Below are 25458 nucleotides of genomic sequence, written 5' to 3' on the forward strand. Positions count from 1 at the left end.
TGTGTATATGCATGTGATGTCTTAGATAATAGACCCTTATGAAATGTACAGTAAGTTCTGTTTTAAAATGTCCCATTTAAATCTAACCCACCTTCATTTCACACAATCTCTGCTGGACACAGTTTTTTTTCACTAAGCTCCTTATTATGTGCCAAAGAATCCAGTGCTGCTGCTCCCAGTGTGCTGTTTGGGGGGGTGAACACCTCATTATGTATTTGAAATCTGTGTCAAAGTTGGAGCAAAAGAAAACTGGTGTAGTCATGGGAGTGGTGGTGAGAGGACAAAATAAAGATGAAAAGACACTTTCAGTTATTCCTGCAGCTCTACATGACTCCACTAACAGAAGTGACTGGAACAGACTGAACTGTGCCCCATGGGGTGAGAGAGATAGGAACAATTAGCCCTATCTTACTGGCATCAGAGCAGCTAAGGGAGACAATGCTGATGGCAAAAAATAAATTAGTAACATCCCACCAAAAAATGATAAATTATACAAAATAAGAACATTAACAATATGACAACATTTTAATCTAGAACAGCACTGGTGTAACTAATTAACACTGATAATTCCAAAGGCCTAGCATTATTATTATTATGGCTCATTTGTATGATTCATTGGTAAACCTATTGGAAAATAGCCTCAATTTATATTATTTATCACACATCACATTTTCCCACCAATGACTAATCACACTGGCTGTATATTGACAGCAGCAGCTGGCACACCAATTATTAAGTGGCAATTGATCACAAGTGATAATGTTTGGTGCAGGCCAAGAATTAGGTTGAGATGTCTGATATATTGAGAGGGACACTCTGGACTGCATGATCTCATCACAGCAAGAGTGCGCAGCATTTTCCTGCTGTAGCTACATTGCCACTGCACTAGATGCACGCTTCCATCTAGTGTTTAGTACATGGAATTACATCTCTCATTACGCATTTGCGATAGAATCAAAAAACGTAATTGTAGAAGTAATAGGCCTACTCTACAGTTTATATGATGATGCGCCTTTGGTGAGGGGGGGGAAAAAATCCAGGATTATAGGCTACCGTTGTTTTTAATGGGGTTGATTTTAATCTGTTGCGCATGCGCATAACACGGGGGCGGGTTTGTTTGGTGTTGATGTTATGTTTTCTGCCTTGATGAAATGGTTGTGACGAGTTAACGCCGACAGCTACGACGCTAAACACAGCTCAGGTAAATAAAAAAAAAAGGAAAACTAAACGTGGGTCTGTATTTACAGGCCGTGCTGTTATACTGTATCTGGTGTCACCTCCGTGTATCCACCAGTAGCACTGTTTGGGCTGCAGAAGCTTTAGCCAGGGCTAAACAACACAACACACTCGTGCTAGCTGCTAACTACCGCGAGCTTTACTACACCATTCATATAACGGTGCGTCTTGTCGTTACGCACTTACTGGCCCAAACTAAATGTCCTTCCGTCGGACCATTTAAGGCGAATCAAGCTACAGTCCCATTGTAGTCAGTTAATGTGTTTTTTTTCTCTTGCAGTCAGGTTTTAAGATAAGCTAATGTCCGTTAGCCCTCACGGTGGGGTGGCTAATGACAGCATCATTTCATGTTTGTTCAAGTTGAAAATCTCCCCTGGTACCACGTCACTGTTGCACTATACAGTATGTATAAGCTACTGTAATATATAGCTACACAGTGTCTAATATCGTATCCATTTTATAGTGTTATGCTGTCAGGCGTCGTCAGAGTAACAGAGCCAGCGGTGGAAACGTTGCTCCCGACCCCCTCCCCTAAACATCTTGATAAGGTGATACAGTGGACAAAACAAGTCATAATACAGATGGAGCAAAACCATGGAAAAGCAGCTAAAATTAAAATCTTGTCTCGTCGGGCACTGAGAAGTTAGTGACTAATATCATCTGTTTTTTTCTCTCTTCATCAAAAGTTCAAACTGTTGTGGAAATAAGAAAGATTAAATGAACAGTGAACATGGAATAAGAGTGTACAACAAATTTGTGTGCAAATACGTCACTATAAATGTTTCCATGGGTCTTACATAAACTAAAAAATAGACAGACAAAAAACTACCATATTAGATTAGCCTAAGTGAAAAGATCATTATAATAAGGACGTGTGTGGGCTGCTTGATAAATGCATGGACATAGCCTACTTGAAAGAGGGTCGGGATGAAAAAGGGAGAAGGAATGGTAAAATACAGCACATAGAAATGTAGATGATCTACCAGCAAGCTGTCGGAAAATGCATCTTTTAGTTAAACTATGTAGTTCACTCCTCCCCAACGCTGGACACACAAACCTTGTGTGTGTTGTTTATCTAACCTTGATTATGATGTAATGACGTTTACCGTAGCTGATGATAGAAGAAGAAAAGTCCAATGTTTAATGAAAAAACAAACAACAAAAAACCCAATATGTTTTCTAGTTTAAACATCTTGGCTTAAATATTTCATTGTCACCTCTGGTACAGGTACTATCAAGATTCATTTGATTTCACACTGGAATGCAACTTACTGTAATTTGCACTGAGAAATGTCCTTGAAATAGGTAATCCATTACAATAAATGCCATGTCTGCCTTTCTTTTGTCAAGGTCATGTTATCATTGCTAACTAAAGCAGCTGGTAGTGCAGACAGATTTCTAGAGTCTGTTCTATATTAATATCACACAGCTTTAACAGCTGAAAAAAAGAAGCCAGTTTATGTTGATTTTGATGGATTTGTAAAGAAATGTATTTTCCCATACTATATTGATTATAGTTTATCAAAAACTTTGTGGACCCCACAACACTAGCTCTTTTGAAAAGAGAAGGAATCATATTAAAAGAAGTGGTATGCTAGGTTTAGTATAAGCCTAACATAATAAGTTATACTCACATGTCATGCACCTGCACTAACATTGCAGGTGCTCTGGTGATGTGGTGAGTAACACTGCCCTGTGCTACTCAGTTCCCATCTGCAGGGATTCTGTAATGATTATACAGTTTTGTTTGTACAGCCATACTGTGCAAAGAACAGATCGCTCCAGCTGTTAGATGAAAACAGTATTACAGGCATAATATCCCTCTGAAGGGGCGTAAAGCTCCCTCCAAACTTTCCACACCATTGTGGCCCACATCTGTTTGTAATTTATGATCTGCTTGTCGGTTAGTTTATTCTGCTGCCTCCTTCACTCCAGACAGGGGCCTCAGTGCCTTAAGGTGCAAGTAAATATCCCTCATTCGCCTGATGGGGTCTGGTAAGGCAAGTCTTGTTACCAGTAGTCCAGTACTGGTCATTAACCTTATTTGAGAAAAGTCTTCTCTGTTCTTCTCTCTCTCCTCACAGTGACGTTGAGTTGGCCTACAAGAAGACGAAGCCATGGGGAACACAAGCAGCGAGAGGGCTGCCATGGGCCATGGCGAGAAGCGGAGGGACAGCCGAGGTATCAAGGAGGGAGAGAGGCCCAAGATCCTGATGGACAGCCCCGAAGATGCAGATATGTTCCATGGTGAAGATATGAAAGTAGGACATGCTGCTGTCTCAGAGGCACACCGTCTGCTGACTCTTTTCAAAACCCCACTCCTCACATGCTGTAAATCAACAAATCTGTTTGTTTTTTTTAATTGATATTTCAGGCTCCTTTAGAGAAAGAGGAGTTCCTAGCATGGCAGCAAGACTTAGAAGCAGATGACAAAGCGCCAACTCTAGACCGGCCAACAGTATTTCGTTGGACTGGAGATGGCAAGGAGGTCTACCTCTCTGGGTCCTTCAACAACTGGGCCAACAAGATCCCCCTCATCAGAAGGTGAGAATGTGTCTTTAAATTTCCTGCCTCATCATGTATAATTTGCTATTTCTAATTGTCTAATTGTTATGAATTAATGGAACAAGTCAGTTTTTTTTTTGATTGACAAACAGAACTTAGAGGACATACAGGTTATTAATGAGGTTGAGGATTTTAAGTTACTGTGTCAACTCACCTGTGTTGCAAATGCTTTCTCTTTTCATCTATCAAAGTCAAAACACCTTTGTGGCCATTGTGGATCTGCCTGAGGGGGAGCATCAGTACAAGTTTTATGTGGACGGCCAGTGGACCCACGATCCAGCTGAGGTCAGCAGTTATTATCCTCTAATGTATTCATTGGTATGCCCCCTGATACGGCTTTCATCAATCACCATCCAACTAGAGGGGTTTTTTTTCAGCTGTAATTTTGGCCAACAGTACATGTAGAGGTCTATTCTATCAGGGAGTTTCCTCTACAACATCCTGTGATTATTATCATCAGCATCTATAAAGGAGGACCTATTTTTCTTTGTGAGCTTTTTCTTTCTTACAGTGTGTTACAGTATGTGGTATAGAGTCCCAAGTCTCAAAGTGAGAAACACTTTCAAAACTCGTTTTTTTTTTCTCTTGCATGAAAGTTCTTACAAGTATTGATGCCAGTACCTCCCTTGGAGCTACACAAAGTTACTCACACATTACTTAGAATGGGGTGTTATTAAGTTTTGTGGCTTTATGTTGCAAAGAAACGGTATTCTTTGTCTGGAGGAAAGAAATTCCTTGGTTCCTTGCACTGCTCCAAACATTATCGTGAGCCCAGCACTTTGAAAAGGGCTGCGTCAGAAACCACGCACAACTGGATGCTCTATTTTTGCGACATTTTTTCTGTTGTTCACAATCAAACAAACCGCAGATCATTATCACCGTGGACCCCTCATCACTTTGCCTGTGACCTGATCACAATAACATGAAGCAAACATATAAATGCTTTAATGTCAATATTTATATTATATACCTAGTTAGCACAGTACATTTTGAAATTATCCACAATGTAATGACTCAATTCATTTTCCAGTTAGCATGCGTTGCTGATGGAGCATGTCAGACAGAGGGTGGATGGAGCACAATATGAGGCGTAAAAATTAATGTGAGAAAATAATGTCTTTTCAGCACATTGAAGCATATAAACCAATTTTAGACGACACCATGAATAAAAATAATAGGTCCTCTTTAATAAAGCTAGTATCACTTTGCTTTGCCCATAAAAACCACTGGACCAGTGTTGTCATGACATATTGAATTGTAATGGTTTCATGCTATTGTACGTTTTATGCTCACCAGTATTATATACTGGAATTGCAACTGTATGTAATGAGTTTTGAAATTTTGGCTGCAATTAATAATCTTTATACGATAATGTCTCTTAAAGGACAATTCCAGGCGAATTCAACTCGGGGGTGTATTTTCCTATCATTTTAGGTCTAAAAGAAGGAATCTGAAGATTTTCAGTTTAATCGCTCCTGTTTAGCGGTAGTTGCGTCGTCCGCGCGTCGCCACGGCAGCAATGAATGGGAGTGGATGTAAGTTCCGCTGTTTAGGCTGTTTACATCCCTCAAAGCCGCAATTTTTCCCACAGACAGCGTCAGATGGCTACTCAAACATGCACCGAGAAGTTTATTTACTTCAAGCAAGCGACATGTTTGTAAAACTAGATCTAATTCAAAGTCTCCCGGAGTCTCGCGCGAGACCCAGTTGCCGTGCTTGGTGTGTTCAGGCGCAGTGGGAAAAGCTACCGTTTGTGTCATAAACACAGGAATATCAACTCTTTACTTGCTTCAAGTAAAAAAAACTTTTCGGCGCATGTTTGAGTAGCCACCTGACGCTGTCTGTGGAAAAAAATGTACACTTCAAGCAAGTAAAGAGTTGATATTCCTGTGTTTATGACACAAACGGTAGCTCCCACTGCGCCTGAACACACCGCGCACTGCAACTTCGGGCTCGCGCGAGACTCCGGGAGACTTTGAATTAAATCTAGTTTTACAAACATGTCGGCTTGCTTGAAGTAAATAAACTTCTCGATGCATGTTTGAGTCGCCATCTGACGCTGTCTGTGGAAAAAAATTGCGGCTTTGAGGGCTGTTAACAGCCTAAACAGCGGAACTTACATCCACTCCCATTCATTGCTGCCGTGGCGACGCAGGGACAGACGCAACTACCGCTAAACAGGAGCAATTAAACTGAAAATCTTCAGATTCCTTCTTTTAGACCTAAAATGATAGGAAAATACACCCCCGAGTTGAATTCGCCTGGAATTGTCCTTTAAGGAAAGACAATATAATCTCACAAATCTGACAATAATTAACCACACACCCTGTTTCTCTGTAGCCGGTGGTGACCAGCCAACTGGGCACAGTCAACAACATCATCCAGGTGAAGAAAACCGACTTTGAGGTTTTTGACGCTCTAATGGTGGACTCACAGAAATGCTCTGACATGTCAGGTGAGTGCTGACCAGGTGTTGGGTGAGACTTTTCATGCTGCTGTGCTCTAGTAAGATTCCCTGATGCAGAGAACAAACAAGGAAGTGTATTGTAGTGTATCATGTATTCTAATATTTGGACAACTGTGTCATCAGCAAACATCCTACAATATGAACCATGACAATTTATTCAGAAAAATACATAGTGCAATTTTAAACTGAAATGATGTGTAACATTGTGAGTCCAGCTTCTGAGGAAATGTTTGATGATGGCTTAGTCATAACCTGCATCCCCTCCCTTCCTCCATCAGATCTCTCCAGCTCACCTCCTGGACCCTATCATCAGGACGCTTACATTCCAAAACAGGAAGAAAAGTTTAAATCTCCACCCATACTCCCGCCACACTTGCTTCAGGTCATCCTCAACAAAGACACTGGGATATCTGTAAGTAACTGTGATCCAATTAAATCAGGCCCGTTTCACACACAGTTAGCTATGTTGAAACACTGAATGTCTTGCTCATTATTTCTCTCTCTTGTATATTTTAGCTGTTTTTCCTTTAAATTAAAACATAGTCGGAATATTGCAGGGATATTGAAAAGGCAACACTGTGGTCATTAATCTAACTAACCACTATGAATTAGCATTAGATTTAACATAATGAATAACAATGTTATACTATAACTAATGAAACACATCGATAGAATGAGGCAAGCAATGAATCTTAAAAGCTAATAATGCAATTAAAACACAGGAAAAAGATCTTTAAAGCAGAAAGATGGAAAAAATAAATCAATAAATAAAATCTGTTACAACAGTTTTTCACTTGTTTTTTCTCTGTTTCTTTTTGTAATCCTTTTCTCAGTGTGACCCTGCATTACTCCCAGAACCCAACCACGTCATGCTCAACCACCTCTATGCTCTTTCAATTAAGGTAAGGTCTGAAGTTGACTGTGTCACCCCATATATAAATAAGTGTTTTTCAGCTGCCGAACTGTGGGGAAATGTTCTCAGTGACACTTGAAATTACCAGAACTGTTGGCATTTTTACTTGGAAGTGTGGGCTGTTGCGACTGTTACCAAGCTCACGTGTAGCCGTTGATTCTATCTATGGAATGGCAACAACGATAAGAAGCTACCATTAGAGGAGCTGAAGGACAGATGACTTCAACACTTTGACAGGAAAAACAAACACGACATGCATGGCAAGATACAAATACTAGCAGCAGTGGCAAATTATACAAACCCACTAGTTTGTATTGGGCCCTGCCCATGCCCTTCCATGTAATGTACTTAAAACAACAAATGGCTAACTGACTAAGTGATTTGACTGATCATAGTTAAATGATTCAGATATCTTATGAAAGGCAGAGCAGCAGCTTGGAAATGGCTTATTTAACATGCATGGTTCAATTCCATGCCCTTATTGTCATTACACAGTACACAACAAGCTCAACGCTCCAGGGTCTAGGATGATCAGATTACGTGTTTATAAGTTTATAAAGCGCCCTAACAAAAAATAGGTCACCTGGAGCGCTGCTGTCAACTTCACTGGAAAGTGCAGATTTGATACTTTCTCCTGGTTTTTGTTTGATGTTGATAGACCATTAGAAACCGGAGATACGATAGTGTTAATTAATTTGATTTTACAAAAATATGTAAAGCATAAAAGTGGGATGAGATGGGCAGGTGTCTGATTTTTTCTCTCTCAATATATTCTTTTTTTTTTTTTTTTCATTTTACAAAACAGACAAAAAGTGGTCAGATCAGCTGATTTCTGTGTATTTATGGTGACAATATGTTAATAAAGTAGGTTAAAGTGAAAAAATAATTGTCAGATCATTAAGGTGAAGTTGCGCTGAAAAAGAAAAAAGATACCAAACATGGGTCTGGTGAATATTTTATCTATTTATTTATCTATGGAAAGGTAAAAACAAACAAAACAGGCTGTTATTCCACAACAAATGAATATCTCTGTAAAAGTAGGACCAGAATATAATATCTGACTGTTGATGGGGATTAATCAGTGGAGCAGGTCTTCTAGATTAGTCGCTGGCCTTCCTACTGATCTCTGTGATATGGTAATGGTACACATGCTATGACTGTTTGCACTGTGCATCCAAGTTACAATAATTCATTCCACTGTCTATAAAAAGTGAATTTTTCCTTCATGTTATTTTTTCTTCCATCACAGGATGGGGTGATGGTGCTCAGCGCGACACATCGCTACAAGAAGAAGTACGTCACCACCTTGTTATATAAGCCTATCTGATTGGAGACTCTCTTATCCCAGTGTGTTCACCGTACACTGAGTGTACAAAATATGAGCTTCACCTGATTTTCCATGAAGCAGAGAGACCAGGTGAATCCAGGCTCATATCAGTCATGCTTTTCACCTGTCCTATTCACATTCCTGTCTTAAAGAAGCAGTAGCAGAATGAGGTGGAGGAGAGAGATTAAACATATATTAAAGGGATAGTTCAACATTTTGGCAAATTGGCCCATTGCCATAATCGCTATAGTCATAGCAGTAGGTTCGTTACCTTTATTTGTCGGTGTAAGCTATTTTTAGAACGGAGGAGCGGAGCGGCAGGCTGTTCAGAGCTACACTATGGAGGCTAATGGAATTTCTTGGTTTCCCTCATCAAACTCATCAAATACAAAATCCCAAAACTCCAAAACGCTTTCGTGGACAAGTTGTGACCTGCACAATCACCACGCTATGAGATAATAATGGAACGTTACGAAACGGAGCCGTTTTCGAGGTAAATACAGAGTCTGCTTGCTGAAAAACTGTCCCTGAACGCAACGCGCATCAGCGGTTTTGCATGAATTTACCTCTAAAACAACTGTCCACAACTTGTCCACAAGCGTTTTGGAGTTTTGGGATTTTGTATTTGATGAGTTTGATGAGGGAAACCAAGAAATTCCATTAGCCTCCATAGTGTAGCTCTGAACAGCCTGCCGCTCCGCTCCTCCGTTCTAAAAATAGCTTACACCGACAAATAAAGGTAACGAACCTACTGCTATGACTATAGGGATTATGGCAATGGGCCAATTTGCCAAAATGTTGAACTATCCCTTTAAAAAAAAAGACAAAGTTACATTTCTAAATTAGACTTTTGTTTTGAGTAAAATTAAAGATTTTTGATAGGAATGCCATGAAAACAAAAGAATAAACTATATAATATAAAATGAGATGACAAAGTTAGACAAGTGTCTAGAGGTCGGTTAAACAATGACATTACTTTAGCTGAGCTGAACGCACAGCTCTGAGATTACAGTATATCTTGTACACTCACTGTATGCCTGGTTGTTGTACACACCTGCTGAGGATGATCGACACCCTGCAGCTACTACAATCCTTCATGATCTGCCTTTAATTGTTCCCTGACTGACCTCTGTAGTTTTCAACAACAGTAACTTTGCTTTTAGTAGGCATAGAGAGGCATTAATAACGAGGTAGGGCGCGATGACATGGCTGTAATCAAAGCAGACATAAATGGAATGAGAAGAAATTGAACTGAAAGACCTCCGATACGTGAGGTTGCTGTCGTCCTTCCCACGGTGAAGACAGCAGTGGTACAATCAAGAACGTGAATGTGAAAGTCAAACAAGGAAACAAAAATGCACTGCAGTAGTTTTCCACTGTTCTCTTTTGCCTGTTTATCTTGAAATAGTTGTATTTATGAGTTGTATTTTATTTAGTATCGTCACAGAGCACACAGTAGATATTTTTCTATTATTTGTGTATTCATTTGTTTTTTCTATTTTGATTGATGCTGTTTGTTTTGTTGTAAAGAGTTGTAGCTGCAGTGCTGTGGTCATTACCATTCCAGTCAAAGACTAAAGACCATGTAGTCAAGACCAAAACCATATAATACATTCATTTGGTCTAACCAACTATTAGATTTGCACTAAGATAATAAACATTTATTTTTTTGTAGTATATGAACACTTATAGCACAACAATGCATCAGAAAAATAATGCGCCTCACACTCCACATAGGTTTAGTACCATTGAACAAGTGTCCTCATAATTTTCCTTCTTTTATACAGTGTAAATTATTTCCATAAATGAAGACTCACCATATAGATGAAGTTTGAATCCTGCTGGCTTAGACAACAAAGCATTATTAGCCTGTGCCATGGAACATTTACCAATCTTGGCAGTAATGCCGAAGCTTCAAATGAACTGAATGAAATTAGAAAGACTGAACAGAAGAAAATATTTCAGTGGCAACAGTAGGTGAAAGACACATGACCAACATTTGCTTTTAGAGCCACAGCAGTGTCAAAGGGGCCAGTCACAGGATTATGTAATAAGACTGGAAGTGTTACTGAAGAGGTCTGTTACAGTAAACCTGCTAATGGTCTGTGTACTGTATACTTTGTGAAGTCTATTTGACTGGACTGAGTTAAAAGAATGACTTGAACTTGAACCATCAACATATCATTTCAATCTGTTATCTGGGTTTAATTACTAGAAACAATCGAGACCATGATGTTGATCGCGGCCCGGTAGAGGCTGACACTCCTCACTCATGTTCTCCTCTGTTTGTGTTACTTCAGGTATATTGTTTCAACACTAACATGGTAATGACATGCTGAATATTTCAATACATTGCAGTATCATTAAAAACACAATTGAGCCTTTGAACCATGCTGGTGTGTATACATTTTCCATTTTCAGAAATATTTGTATTAAAATTTAAGTTGAACACATTCACTTGAAGGTTGTTGGTTTTTTTTTTCTGTGTATGTTTGTGTTTTATCAGCCTCAATTGAAACAAAGCACTTTATTCTGTACTGGTGTTTTTTATGACAAACTATAATATACTATAATGTCAAATAATTACCCAAATGAAAAGAAGAACTCAGGTCCTTGTGTAGCTCAGTGGTTATAGCAGGCGTCCCATATACAGGCTATTGTCTTTGCCCTGGTTCGATTCTTCCCCTGGCTCTTTGCTGCATATCATTCCCCCTCTATCTGTCTCCACATTCTCTCTCTCTCTACGGTCATATTCAGTAAAGGCCTGAAAAGCCCCAAAAAAGTAGTTAAAAAACAACTAAATTTCAGACTAGCACCTTTTAAATGAAGGATTTTGATTATGTTAATTATTTGTATGTATTAAAACATCTTGTCTTTGCAACACACAGCACTTGACAAAAAAAAAATACAAAAGGACGGTCAAAATAAAGATGAAGGCAGACAAAAAAAGAGAAAGATTCTCCTTCACTTCTCCTGTACCTCTGTGACCTTTGCTCTCAACCTTGGACTGATCTTTGTATAGGGTTGAAATGGACGTCTGGGAGTTTCCATGTCTCCTTGCATATGGTGGAAAAGCCTAATTGCAGGTTAAATTTAGTCTCATGTTTATTTTTTTTGTCTATTATAGGCACAAGGTTGTTACATAATTACATAGTGTATACAGTACATTTTATCTTACAGCTTGACTCGGCGCGATTTTCTTTCAGCATGCCAGTTATCTAGTTACATGTACCTTTCCCATGCACCGTTCCAGTGACATAACACACAGAGTGAATCTATCACTTCCTTTTGGTGTGTCACAAAATAATGATGCCTTTACAATGTTTGCAACAAGTGGCATTCAGCAATTATGAGGTTTCTCTGATATCTGATATTGCTACACTTATTACAAGGGACTATACACAAGTCATTTATGATGTGTCAAGCACAGTGACACAACACACAGGTTGCAAATATCTGACCAGGGGTTGACCTGTGATCAAGAGGATGGAGCCAGAAAGACGACACAGCACGTACAGTATCTCACACCAGGCTTGGTCCACTACTGTAATTCAAATCAAATTGTATTTATATGGCACTTTTCATTCATAAAAGTAACACCACAAGTACCCCACAAATACAGACAGAAACACAGACACACACACAAATAATTATAATTATTTTAATCGTGTGTATATATACTGTGTATATACGTATAGTGAGAGAAAAGAGTAAAAGGAATGTTACTGCAGCATTGCTTAACAAATTATGAAGTTTACGAGAAGTGAGCAGGACATGTTCTTGTTGTGGTGTGCACTGTGTTCAGGGTGTAGATTCAGGCGGTTCAGCTTGAGTGATATTCACAAGAACCTGTTATTCTGGCCCATGGCAGATGCTCTGTGGAGTCAGCCACGTGGTCTTGCCTGTATTGTTCCACAGCCTCATCCGGTTACAAATAGGCATATGATTTTTTATTTTTTATTTTTTTTCATTAATTGGAGAAGTTGTGCTCCCTCAGGGAACAAAACTTGCAGCTTGTGTTTAAAGTGTATCTCAGCAAAACCCTCTGAATTGTTAAATTTGACTTTTACAAAATTCTATTTGATTGTAAATTTATGTTATTATACTACAGTAGGCCTACTTATTTGTTTTTCAATTAAGTGTATTGTTCTTACATTATTTGAGTCTCAAACCAAGAGCATATGTATATTTCTACCCCATCTTGAACAAAACAAAACCACAAAAAGTGAACCTGTTAAGGGAATGAGTCTTAAACATGACTTTTTACCCTGTCGCTATATTCTGTGAATCCCACATGTGCCTATCTTGAAGTCTCTCTAGAAAGAACATTAAACATATTTGACAACAAGACAGGGTTGAGGAAAGTTCACAGTGTGGGAGTTTTGATAGACTTTTACACATGCTAGTCTGTATATCAGATCCCGTGCATGATGAGGCGTGCGACACTGTGCCGTTGGAACAGCTGACAGGGCAGGGCTCAGGGCTGGATGCTTGGTATATAAACTGTGCCTGATCTTAGAGTGAGAGCTATTACACTCTGACTGAAGTTGTGACTCACATGATGAATACCTTCCAGACTCTCATCCTCTTGGTCGCTGGCCTCTCTGTGAGCGGTGAGTACAACTTGACAAGAGCTGTTCATCATCTCGCGTTATGGTTGTTAATACAAGTAGCTGCATCTCCTTCATCAGATTCTGAGTGTCCCCCCCTTCTGTTGTGTTTCAGCCCACCCTTTGGACGACAAGGCACTCACCCAGTTTAGGAGAATGATCCTCTGCGTGATGCCTGACAGCTGGCCTGTTTTTGACTACGCTGACTACGGCTGCTTCTGTGGAAAGGGAGGCTCTGGCACGCCTGTGGATGATCTGGACAGGTGAGGATTCAGACGCCGTTTAGCACTTTGAGATTGCTTAAATTAGCACTTTGAGATTGCTTAAATGTAAAGTGCATTACAAATAAAATTTATTATTATTATTATTATTATTATTATTATTATTATTATTATTATTATTATTATTATTATTATTATTATTATTATTATTATGTTTAATTCAAAGACGACATTAAAAACGTCGGTGTGTTTAATGTCTTGTTAAACCTGCAGGTGCTGCCAAGTGCACGACCAGTGTTACAGCGACGCTCTGCAGCATCCTGAGTGCTGGCCCATCATTGACAACCCTTACACCGAGTACTACGATTACGACTGTGATGATCAGAACAAGAAGGTCACCTGTGGCCGTGAGTACACCACAACTAAAACTCTTGCTGCTCACTTCTCATAAATTTGTTAATTTGTTCAGAAATGCTGCAGCATCCTTTTTCACTCTTTTCTCTCACTATATTTTAAGTTATTGTCAAACTTTTAGGAACAAACAGGAACAGACTGTTCCCAGTCTCTTTTATATTTTTAGTAATCATTACTGCTCTCTGCTCCCACTCCCTTCAGCAAACAACAACGAATGTGAGCAGTTCATCTGCGATTGCGACAGGAAGGCCGCCGAGTGTTTCGCCAAGTCACACTGGAACCCCGAACACGAGCACCTGCCCAGCGACCAGTGTCAATAAAGACACCTGCAAACAGTTTTTAACAGTCTTTTGTTTTGTTAATTTATTGAAAATCATTATGATGTTAAGCTTTTTTCACATAAACCTTATACCTACTGTACAGTCAAACCCAAAATGTAATGATTTCTGTCTGAGGCCACAAGTTTCTCATACTGTAATTTGAAATTCTGAAACACCCAGGATTCATGCCACATGGTGCTGCAAAGTTGCTTTACTTTATACTTTATATTAACACCATGAACCTGTCTCTCATTTACCTTACATAATGTTTACTGATGGTTGGTTATTCAAGGGTATAGTCTTTCCTCAAGTTGCCAACAGAGGGCAGTATTGTCTACCTTTTTCATGTCTGGCTGTCAGGATGAAATCTGTAGCATCTGTGATCTGATGTTGTGTTTTTTCTTTAGATGTCCTGCTATACTTTCTGTAAAACTCCATGTCCAGTCTCCTACATTTGCATATAACCAAATAATAAAGGTATATTTACAAAAATGTATTTTCCTCCATTTTTGTATCTTTTTTGTATATCCATGTTTTTGTTATTTATTGTGTTTGACTTTTTGTGTGGGTATGAATGGGGATTTTTTTTAAATATATTTTTTTTAAATATACTTTACACTTGAAGTTTTTATTATTTTAAAGCATGACAATATCAACAGATACATGTTCCTGTCTGATAAATGCAGAAATATGTAGATTTACAATCTGCAGAACACACATGCAGTACCCAACTTTTTGCAGTGTGCTGTCAATACTATATCTGGTTTAATTTTCTCTGCAGCTATTATCCACTTAAAACAACAACAATATTAGCACACCCTAGCAAACATACACAAATTCACCAAACCCCCAATAGGCGAATTTGCCAAAATATTGAACTATCCCTTTAAATATCAGCAATATCCTGAAAAAAAACTGAATTCAATCTCACAATTAAAGCGCTGTAGGCTATGTATGTTGTGTTGTTCAATATAACCAGGAAGTGGATCTGGACATCGCTCAGGATGAAGATTCAGGCAAAGTGCGTTTCTCAAAATTATGAGATGACATTCGCAAAGAAGCTGTTTCTCTGGCCCATTAAGAGAGGATGTTCTGTGGAGTTGCCTGTCTTATTCCAGAGCCTCAGCCGATAACAAAGAGGCAAATGATGCTCCCACTGAATAAGTGAGAGAAGCTGTGCTCCTTCAGGTTATGAAACTTGAGGTGTATCTCAGGCAAACACTCCAAAAGTTGTTAAAATTAGATGTTTATGAAATGTTACCTTTTTCCCCCACTTTATTTCTATTGAGCAGCAAATATTTTATTTTGTTGTAGCTATACTTAAATGAGTAATGATGTCCTCGTCCTGTCATATCCTGTTCCAGTTGTATGCTAAGAGAAGCTCAAGTAAAAAGTGATAAAAAGAAAAATGTATCTGCCGACCCATTTATTGTGTTGATTAAAAAAAGCAGAAAACACAACAGTGGCGACAAGGATCATTAACTCTTTCGTGACCTTTGACGAGTTTTCTTGTCCTTGCATTCCCGAACGTTGGTGACCTTTGACACGAAAACTTGTCAAAATGTTTTTTTTTTTTTTTTTTTTTTACAGATTATGATAATAGACACTCTCAAATTCACTCTCTTGTGTGTCAATATGGTAGTCCTCCGATATGTAAAACTGATTTAAACTACAATCAAAACATAATGGTTTTTATGTGTGATCTTGGTTTTGTCTGAAAGCTTTGATCGACTTGCATGACGACCATGGCTGCTAGGAGGACACGTCCAGCTTCTGGACATGTCAGTCATGCCAGTTTGGAGATCTACAATGTCGGTGATGAGTTACCCGATGATCCCCGAGGCTTAAGCCTCAAGTGAATGGCAAGATCATCATTATGGAACTGGGCACAGGTTTGGCATATTCTAGACAGTTAACACATGTGAAGCTGTGTCACACAAGGAAAATCCTTAAAACCTATAAAGGTGAAAGGACAATGCCTGGTGGCGTGGCATGGGTTAAAGGGATATTTCAACATTTTGGCAGCTCCACCACATCAGGCCATACCATTCAGGTGCTGAGAGAGCTGTTTTCCAGAATTGGGGTCCCAGAGAAGCTACAGTAGTTAGCAACAACGGGCCAGAGTTTGCAAGTTTTCTCAAGTACAATGGGATTAGGCATATTACCTCAGCCCCAATTTACCCTTCTACAAATGGTTTGCTGAGAGGTTTGTGCAGAGTTTGAAAAATGGACTACGAGCAATGGCGAATGAACACATCACATCACAAGCTCACCAACTTCTTGTTTACATATCACAATGCAGTCCACTCTACCACAAACCAGACCCCTGCTATGTTTTTTTCTGGGACGTTCTTTATGCTCTTGGTTGGATTTGTTGAGACCCAACCTTCAAAGGAATGTTCAGGAAAGACAGATGAGACAATGTGAAGATCAAGGAATGACTCGGGAACTGGACATTGGAGATACTTTACTCGCAATGGCAAATGGATACCTGCTAAAGATAAAGAGCAGATGGGACCTCTGTCCTATGGAGAGTACCCCTGGAGTCATCTGGAGACATCATATTGACCAGCTGAGAAGATCTGGAGTGGCAGCTCAGGCGGAGTTTTTTGCAAGTAATTGGACAGTATGCGGGAGACACTTTTTTCCCTTGTTGACTCCAATCCCATGCTCCAACGCACCTGTCTTTTTAAGATTCTTTTTAGGTGTGCATCAGCCTCTATACCTTGCCTTTAGGCAATGAAGAAATTATTTGGTTAAGTTTAGTAAAAAGACCAGGTAGTGGCTAGACAGGCCAGATACTGTAGATAGAGAGAGTCCAGATAAGTAGAGAGAGCCCATCGACCGGCCACAGTGGGGAACATACTGTAGGACCCTTTTTCTGAAAAAGTTTCCTGTGTTCCCCAGTATGTTTTGCGCCCGGGGAACATAGGACCTTTTGGGGGAAAATCCCCTGATTGGGGAATGTAGGACCTGGGGAACATAGGTAAGCTCCCGACTGCTCTGTCTCTGGAGCCAACCATAAAAGACATGCAAACCTGACTGCTAAGCGGTCATTGATCTCTTAGCAAAACAGTTTGCATCGTTGCCCTGCGGTGCAGGAGACTAGGGTTCGAACCCCACCTGGGGCAGTTCGTACCAAAACACAACACAGAGGGCCAGATTAACATCGGCTACACTCGGTGCCCTTGACATGCGGTTTGGTCTACATGGGTGTATATGACCTGCCCAAGACTTGGTGGGTTTAACACATCCAAACCAACGCTCTCACTCACACCAAGACCAACCACCCCCCACTCCCCTCCAACTGGAGCTTAGATCGGGCCCAAAAAATCAAGCCTGACCCTATAACGAACCCATGCACATTGTGTCCGAGCCCGGCCCGGCCCGACACATTAACTGTTATTATGAACTCGAGCCCGTTTTAAACCCGACATTTAAATTTTTTTAATTTGTGGGCTGTTTGTTTTTCATTACGTATAGGCTAACTTTTCAAAAAATAAGTAATTAAATAAAATATTGCTGATCATGGCATAGCATGGCATACCCCCCCAACACACACAAACACACACACCTTCATGTGTAAATGTCATTTCATAACAATCTGATGTGCAACACACACAAACACGCATACACACCAACACACACAAAAAAACATGCACACACACACACCCATGCATGCAAGCATAGACACACCCTCACCCGCACACACATTCAAAGCTACAGGTTCATACCTGTCATTTCATAACGTGACGTGTTTCTCTCTTACAGTATGTGCTACACACACACAAGCAGACACACACACAATGATTTACAGTTCTATTTTGAGTTTGAAGTGTTTATATATTATATACTGTATAGTTTGTTTGATTTTGAAACTGAAACTTTGCTCTGTCTTATTTGTAACTACAATTGGGTCCATCCATCAATTTATATTCAAACTCTATAATTCTAACTGCTTATTTTCACTCAAAAAATAGGTATAATTTTAAGCAAATTCTGTCACATACTCCAAAAACAAATGTAGAATTTGTTCTAATTAGTTGGAGTAAAGTTGACACACAAGGTGAAACACAGAATTTGGAGATCATTTTATGCTACCTGCTTTATATCAGCCAAATAAAATCCGGCCAATATGACCAGCGAAGGCTCGGGGTGTTTGTTTTTGCTGCCATTCAAAATACTGTAGTTTTTGACTGAACTTTGTCATATGCTGTAGCCTACCACTGTCAAAAAATCATAAATTTATATTCAAACTCAGAATTCTGAATTACTTATTGCTTATTTTTACTACAGAACTAGGTATAATTTTATGCAAATGGTGTCTATGATGTTAAGATTCCAAAAATAAATGTAAATTTTTTTTTTTTTTTTTTTTTAAATTATCGCATCCAATCAAGACAAGATAGAAATGCATAACAAAAAATGGGAAAAACTTACTTTTGAATGAAGGTATACTAAGTAGTTACTGTTGATATAATTTTAGTAGTTTCACATCCTTTTTTTGTTGTTGTTGTTGTTGTTGTTGTAGTGTTTTGTGTGTTTGTCTTCTGTCTGTTTGTGTATTGGTCAGTGTATTGTCGGTTTATACATTGTATATGCCTGTTCCCATTAAAAAAAAAAAAAAAAAAAATGTAAAATTTGCTCTAAATAGTTGGAGTGAAGTTGACACATAAGTGGTGATAATGTTATGCTACATGCTATTATGTTAAACAAAGTAGGGTCAATATGACCCGCTAAGGCTCGGGGTGTTAGTACAAACGAAGGCCGTATGAGGGTTAAAAACGCCTCAGTTACCTATAAATAAAGATGAAAGAGCTATTTACAAAAAACAGCCCAACCAGCAATTAAAAGGAACAACACACACACCACACCTACTGTAAGACCAAACACTTACAGTAGCCTACAATAGCAGCTGTGAATGCCTATTCCATTGCCAGGAAGCCATGAATCGGTCTGTAAATTGCACATTTTGGAGTCCCAACATAAATATTATATTTTCCATTGTGTAAATTCTTTCATACTGACTGACATGTATCAAAAGTTGGGGGAAATGTGTTCAGCTCAGGATTATGGCTTTCTTATAGCTCCTGCAAGAGGTATATGCAGCAGGTGTATATTTCCTCCGGGTTATCTTTCTTGTGTCTCAAATGAGCCAGCCAACCAAAACCTTGTCACATATTCAACATATATACATATATAGTATATCAAATTCAATGTGAAATATCCCTTGTGGCAGCTAGCAGAATTAAACTTGAAATACAGGTAGTGCCCTTTTGTTTTGATCTGCCCATTATTTTGATTTAAAAAAAAAACAAAAGCAACGTAAACCTGTTTAAAAATTGTTGAATCAGTCTTCCCCACAACTTGTAACCCCACGTGTGCCTATCTCGAAGGCTGTGTCGCTGGAACAGGTGACAGGGCAGGGCCCAGGGCTGGAAGCTTGGTATGTAACCATGCCTGAGTGAGAGCTATTACACTCCGACCGAAGTTGTGATTCGCATGATGAATACCTTCCAGACTCTCATCCTCTTGGTTGCTGGCCTCTCTGTGGACGGTGAGGACAACTTGACAAGAGCTGTTCATCATCTTGCATAGTGGTTGTTAATAGTAGTATAGTAGTAGCTGCATCTTGTTCATCAAATTCTGAGGATCCCCGCTTTTGTTGTGTTTCAGCCCACCTCTTGGAGGACAAGGCACTCAACCAGTTTAGGAGCATGATCATCTGTGTGATGCCTGATAGCTGGCCTGTTTTTGACTACGCTGACTACGGCTGCTTCTGTGGAACGGGAGGCTCTGGCACGCCTGTGGATGATCTGGACAGGTGAGGATTCAGACGCCGTTTAATTCAAAGACGACATTGAAAACCACAGTGTGTTTAAATATTTGTCTTGTTCAGAGACGGACAGAGTACTCAACCCCAGTACTTGAGTAAGAGTACAAATACTACTGGTCAAAAATTTACTCCGTTACAAGTAAAAGTAGCTCAGTCGACATGCTACTCAAGTAAGAGTAAAAAAAGTACTTGCTTTTAAAGGTACTTAAGTATCCAAAAGTACATGCTTTTAAATGTACTTTAAGTAATTATTTTTCACATCAATGAATTACTATATTTTTTTCTAAATGTATTTAAGGACCTTTTAACTCTTGTTTCTGAGAATTAACTCTTTGAAAGATCTACCTCCTGTCTGGCCGACGCCAGCCTATGTAGCGGGAGATAAGGGCAAGGCACGGGGCTGACGCAAGTTTGTCCCCATGCCACCTCCCACGCACTATCATGACCATGCAAGATTTGACAGATAGAAGAACAGAGATAGCAGAGAGAGGGAGGGAAACGGTGACCAGTCCAGTGTGGCCTAGTGGCAGCGTCAGGTGTCCTGTCCGGCGTTGGATTGTCCAGCTGTCAATCTTGAGGTTGGCAGTTAGGCGTGCCCCCCCGAGCGGTTTCCTTCTTTGACAAATAGCTTGTGTTCAATAGTATTTTAGAAAAAAAAAAAAAAAAAAAAAGAGCAGACCTGAAAGTAACGAGTACTTTTCAGCCTTCCTAGAAATTAACTTGAGTAAAAGTAAAAATATTTGTCTTGGAAATGTATTCAAGGAAAAGTAATAAAGAAATCTAATACTCAAGTAAAGTACAAATCCTCTGGATATGTACTTAAGTACAGTAGCCTACTCAAAGTAAATTTACTCTGTTACTGTCCACCACTGGTCTTGTTAAACCTGCAGGTGCTGCCAAGTGCACGACCAGTGTTATGGTGACGCTCAGCAGCATCCTGAGTGCAGGCCCATCATTGACAACCCTTACACCAAGATCTACGATTACAGCTGTGACGAGAAGAGCAAGAATGTCACCTGTGGCCGTGAGTACACCACAACTAAAACTCTTGTTGCTCACTTCTCATAAACTTGTTAATTTGTTCAGAAATGCTGCAGCATCCTTTTTCACTCTTTTCTCTCACTATATTTTTAGTTACTGTCAAAGTTTTACAATAGTATATTGCTGCAGACCTGGAAACCTGCAAAGTCAGACCCCTGCACTTGTGGACCTGCATGTTCAGACCCCTTAATGCCACCTAGTGGTTGACTGTAAAATTACAACTGCACAGTCTGGACCTGCACTTTGGTTTTTTGACAGGGCAAAATCCAAATAAAATGCCAAGATCTAATTGTTTGTGAAGCTTGGAACACTTTTAAACTTAAAAAAAAAAAAAAGACTATAATGAAATAAAATGCTTTTAAATGTTCTATTGCATGGGTTATTGGTTTTGTATGCTAATGGATACAGATACGAAATATGGACAATATGGCAGTAGGAACATGAGTATTGAACGTGAAACACATTGTTCGTTTAATGTCATAAAAGTTTTTGTCGAAAATGTATCTGACAGTGTTAGCCAATGTTTCCATAAAAGCATGGCATTTTATATATGAACACATTCGCCCCCACACACATATAATTTTATTTCTGTTTAATTTAAGCACACAGTATTAAAAGTATCTCGGTTTCATTAAAGCAGAAGTAAGCGATCCGGTCGTTTTGGCTAATGCTGCGTTCCAGGCAGGCTTTTGAAACCGTAAATTACAGCTTCAAGTCACGACTTACGACTTTGTAGTGTTTCAGTCAACCCACTCGTGTTTTTCCGACCTGTTTTACCTGTGAAAGTCACTATAACGGCCACTCGTAACTTCCGACCCGTGAACTCGTACCAGATCGAACTGGTACGACTTCACAGGTCGGAAAAACAGGAGTTACGGGCTGCCTTGAACGCACCACAACGTCTTGTCAGCCGATGGAGTTAGCAGCCCGCGCCCTCGTCATGGATCTATTGGTCCTCGTAAATAAGATAATAATAAGACTATCATAGTAATTGTAAACGTATTATGGTCAAACGTTTCGTGACACTGTCAGATACATTTTCGATAAAAACTTGTATGACATTAAATGAAAAATGTGATTCACGTTTGATACTCAGGTTCCTACTGCCATCCATATTTTGTATCTGTCATATCTGTATCTATTAGCAATAGCATACAAAACAGGTGGTGCTGTAGCAAAAAACCAAGGGGTCTGAATGTGCGGGTCCACAAGTGCGGGGGTCTGACTGTGCAAGTCTCTGGGTCTGCAGATACATGCTTCTCAAGTTTTAGGAACAAACTGTTCAGTCTCTTTTATATTTTTAGTAATCATTACTGCTCTCTGCTCCCACTCCCTTCAGCTAACAACGACGGATGTGAGCAATTCATCTGCGAGTGCGACAGGAAGGCCGCCGAGTGTTTCGCCAAATCACCCTGGAACCCCGAACACGAGCACATGTCCAGCGACCAGTGCCGGGAAAGCAACCCTCAAACAGTTTCCAGCAGTGGTAGTTTGTGTTGTTCATTTATTGTTTATTTATTTTGTTATTTATTGAAATCATCATTAATGTGTTAATGCTATTTTCAGATAAATGCTATACCTCCTACTGTACAGTCAAACCCAAAATATAATGATTTCTGTATGAGGTCACAGGTTTCTCATAATGTAATTTTACAGACCTGAAACCATCCATGATTCACCCCACATGCAGCTACCAAGTTGTTCTACTTACTGTAACTATATATCAACACCATAAACCAAATTACATGTCCATCCCTAATTTTACCTACTGTAACATGGTGTTTATTGATGGATTTGTTATTAAAAGGTATAATCTTTTCTCAAGTTGCCAACAGAGGGCACTATCACCCTATCTTTTTCACGTCGGGCTGTCAGGATGAAATCTGTAGCATACCTGTGATCTGATGTTGTGTTTTTTCTTCAGATATACTGCAATACTTTCTGTAAAACTCCATGTCCTACACTCAATGTCACCTACATTTGCATATAATCAAAAATGAAACACATTTACAGAAACACATTTACTTTTCGTGTGGGTATGAATTGATGAATGATGAAACCCTCTCCCATAGGATCAGTGTTAGTAAAACATGCGGTGACCTTATAAACATCTTCTATGTTCAGTGTTCTGAATTATATCTTGAGAAGATATACCTGTAAGTCTTTTTTTTTTTAAACTATCTTAGAGACAGACACAATCTGAACAGATATGTGTTCCTGTCTGATAAATGCTCAAATACGTAGAATTACAATAAGCAGAACACACATGCAGTCACCACGTTTCTGCAGTGTGCTGTCAATCTTAGTATGATTTAATTTTCCCTGCAGTTGCATTTATCCACTTAAAGCAACAGCAATATCAGTGCACCCCAGCAAACGTACACAAACCATTGTTGTCACAAGCAATCTATTGTCTGCTCATTCTATATTGCTGGTGATAGTTATTTCACTCACTTTTTCTTGTAAAACTGTTCTTACTTGTTATGTGCAGCTCCCTCGGCACCAGAGGGCTGCAGGCGAGATGTACTGTACTTGCTTGTGAGATCATTTGGTGTGTGTTTGTGTTCAGCTAGCCACCCATGTTAGCTCCCAGCAGCTCGCTGTGGATCAGTCTTCAGGGTATTGTTCAGACAACACTGAGCATCAGCACTGTAAGCAACAGCAGCTGGTAGCTGGCTGCTCGCCATCAACCAGCTGTGGCTGCTGCTGCCTCACAGATAACATGAGAGTAAATGGCAAATACAAGACGGAAAAGTAGATATCGACCACTTAGTGAAATCAAGAGTCATCTGCCGTTGTTACTGTATCCTTTCTACAAGTGGCTTGCTGCAGCTGCTTGTGTCTTGGATTGACCAGGAGACCCGGTGTGAAGGAAATGATGATAATCATGATGTTTTCATCTTGTGCTGTTTTCCTAATTGGAGATTTACACTGTTTACACTGCAGTTTGAAGCCATGCCCAAATTGCCATAATTTAACACCTAGACGCCAAAACAGTGTTTGCACTGTAAGATGAGCCTGCCATGTTATAAGACACAAGGTACTGTATAGGCTCCAGTTTCCAGTCTTTATGAATCCCCCCTGAATGAGAGAATTGATTGTTTTGTCAGTGGTTTGAAAAATGATCCATATGGGTGTTTTCTGATATCTGCTGTCAGGATGACATCATTTATCAGAGAGAGAGAGAAGGGGGAAGCAAAAGGAAAACATTATTGTCAGACATCAGACATTTCTTCAATTTCTATAAATCAACACCTCAGAGTTCAGGCTGCCTTTACTCCCAACACTGTTGACACTGTGTGAAAAAAATCATCCCTACAGCTCATACTCATGCCACATTGGATTATTATGGACATATCCTGTTTGGTCATACTGCTGCTATAAGTACCACACATGTTAGTAGCATACAGTCATCACTCAAGATGATGGATTGCGCTCGCCACTCTGAACTGGTGAAGATTGATCTCCTAAATCACTAAGTTTACATAACTTTCTTTTTCACCTGGAATATCAGGCTTTCTTCCCCCTGGATTCTTCCCCAGTTTTTTTTTTTTTTTTCATTTCCATTATAGGTTATATCAACTCTCCGTTGCTATAGCAAACTCTGTCCTCCTACTATGGTTGCTATAGCCTTTTCATCTCTAGCAAAATAAATATTGCCAGCTATAGAAGACATAACTACTGGTTCTCTGACATGAAATGCCACCAGATTAAAGTGTGCTTTAATTACAAAGGTGCCAACAGACATAAACAGCATTGTGTGAACTTGTTTGAACAAGGCTTGAATCTTCATTTATGTAACAGTCCTGCACTCCACTTTGAAAGCTCTGCTTAAAGACACTGGAAAAAGGAGTTAAAGCAGAAGTGAGTGATATATTTGTGTTAATATAAGTCTTAAATAGTTATATCTTCCGACAGCAATCACTTACATAGAGTGTTTGGACTGAAACACGGGTCTCTCAGTCCCTCTGCTCTGCTCTGAGCCGAAGAGAAAACATTTATCGTATCCTACAGTTTTTATCCAATGAGGAGAGAGAACGGCATGCAGGGCTGTGTGTGCAGCCAAGGAACGCCGTGAATGTGGTGACGTAGCGTCGAGGACTGTTATGGTGCGTTCAAGGAAACTCGTATTTTTCCGACCGTGAAGTGGTACCAGTTCGATCTGGTACGAGTTCACCGGTCGGAAGTTACGAGTGGCCGTTATAGTGACTTTCACCGGTAAAACAGGTCGGAAAAACACGAGTGGGTTGCCTGAAACGCTACAAAGTCGTAAGTTGTGACTTGAAGCTGTAATTTACGATTTCAAAAGCCTGCCTGGAACGCAGCATTAGCGAAAACGACCGGACCACTCACTTCTGCTTTAATTTGCAAAAGCAGATAAACACCATATTGAAAAAAAAATGAGCCGATGCTTGTGAATTATTCTTTGCATAATGTTGTTTTCAATAAAGTTTTATTTTTATTTTTTGAGATATGTCTGTTTTGTTTGTCTCATAAGGTTAAAATAA

General features: G+C 39.5%; 3 protein-coding genes across 4 annotated transcripts; all 3 read left to right on the plus strand.

Moving 5' to 3' along the window:
• The first annotated feature begins 1111 nt into the window (after window positions 1-1111).
• Window positions 1112-10961, plus strand: prkab1a (protein kinase, AMP-activated, beta 1 non-catalytic subunit, a). Of its 2 annotated transcripts, none has more exons than XM_083984111.1 (9): window positions 1112-1201; window positions 3321-3497; window positions 3611-3780; window positions 3993-4086; window positions 6142-6256; window positions 6547-6680; window positions 7102-7170; window positions 8431-8714; window positions 9332-10961. In XM_083984111.1, exons 2-8 carry the CDS (start codon window positions 3354-3356, stop codon window positions 8506-8508), a joined length of 804 nt encoding a protein of 267 aa, XP_083840237.1. In that variant the 5' UTR covers window positions 1112-1201; window positions 3321-3353; the 3' UTR covers window positions 8509-8714; window positions 9332-10961. The 2 variants fall into 2 exon arrangements, with proteins under 2 accessions (XP_083840237.1, XP_083840238.1); XM_083984112.1 differs by having other exon boundaries at window positions 1178-1201; window positions 3321-3483.
• A 2286-nt stretch (window positions 10962-13247) lies between these two features.
• LOC310994467 (phospholipase A2-like) lies at window positions 13248-14073 on the plus strand (the record flags this gene model as incomplete). The annotated part of the gene is made up of 3 exons (XM_083983171.1): window positions 13248-13381; window positions 13613-13746; window positions 13955-14073. The coding sequence occupies exons 1-3, from the start codon at window positions 13275-13277 to the stop codon at window positions 14071-14073; spliced, it is 360 nt and encodes a 119-aa protein (XP_083839297.1). The 5' UTR covers window positions 13248-13274.
• A 5696-nt stretch (window positions 14074-19769) lies between these two features.
• On the plus strand, window positions 19770-22897 carry LOC310995122 (phospholipase A2-like; the record flags this gene model as incomplete). Its single annotated transcript, XM_083984050.1, has 4 exons — window positions 19770-19897; window positions 20800-20933; window positions 22290-22436; window positions 22875-22897. The coding sequence occupies exons 1-4, from the start codon at window positions 19791-19793 to the stop codon at window positions 22895-22897; spliced, it is 411 nt and encodes a 136-aa protein (XP_083840176.1). The 5' UTR covers window positions 19770-19790.
• Between the last annotated feature and the right edge of the window lie 2561 nt (window positions 22898-25458).

Source organism: Trachurus trachurus (assembly GCF_905171665.1).
Source record: "Trachurus trachurus genome assembly, chromosome: 12".
In the NCBI taxonomy this organism is placed as follows: Eukaryota; Metazoa; Chordata; class Actinopteri; order Carangiformes; family Carangidae; genus Trachurus; species Trachurus trachurus.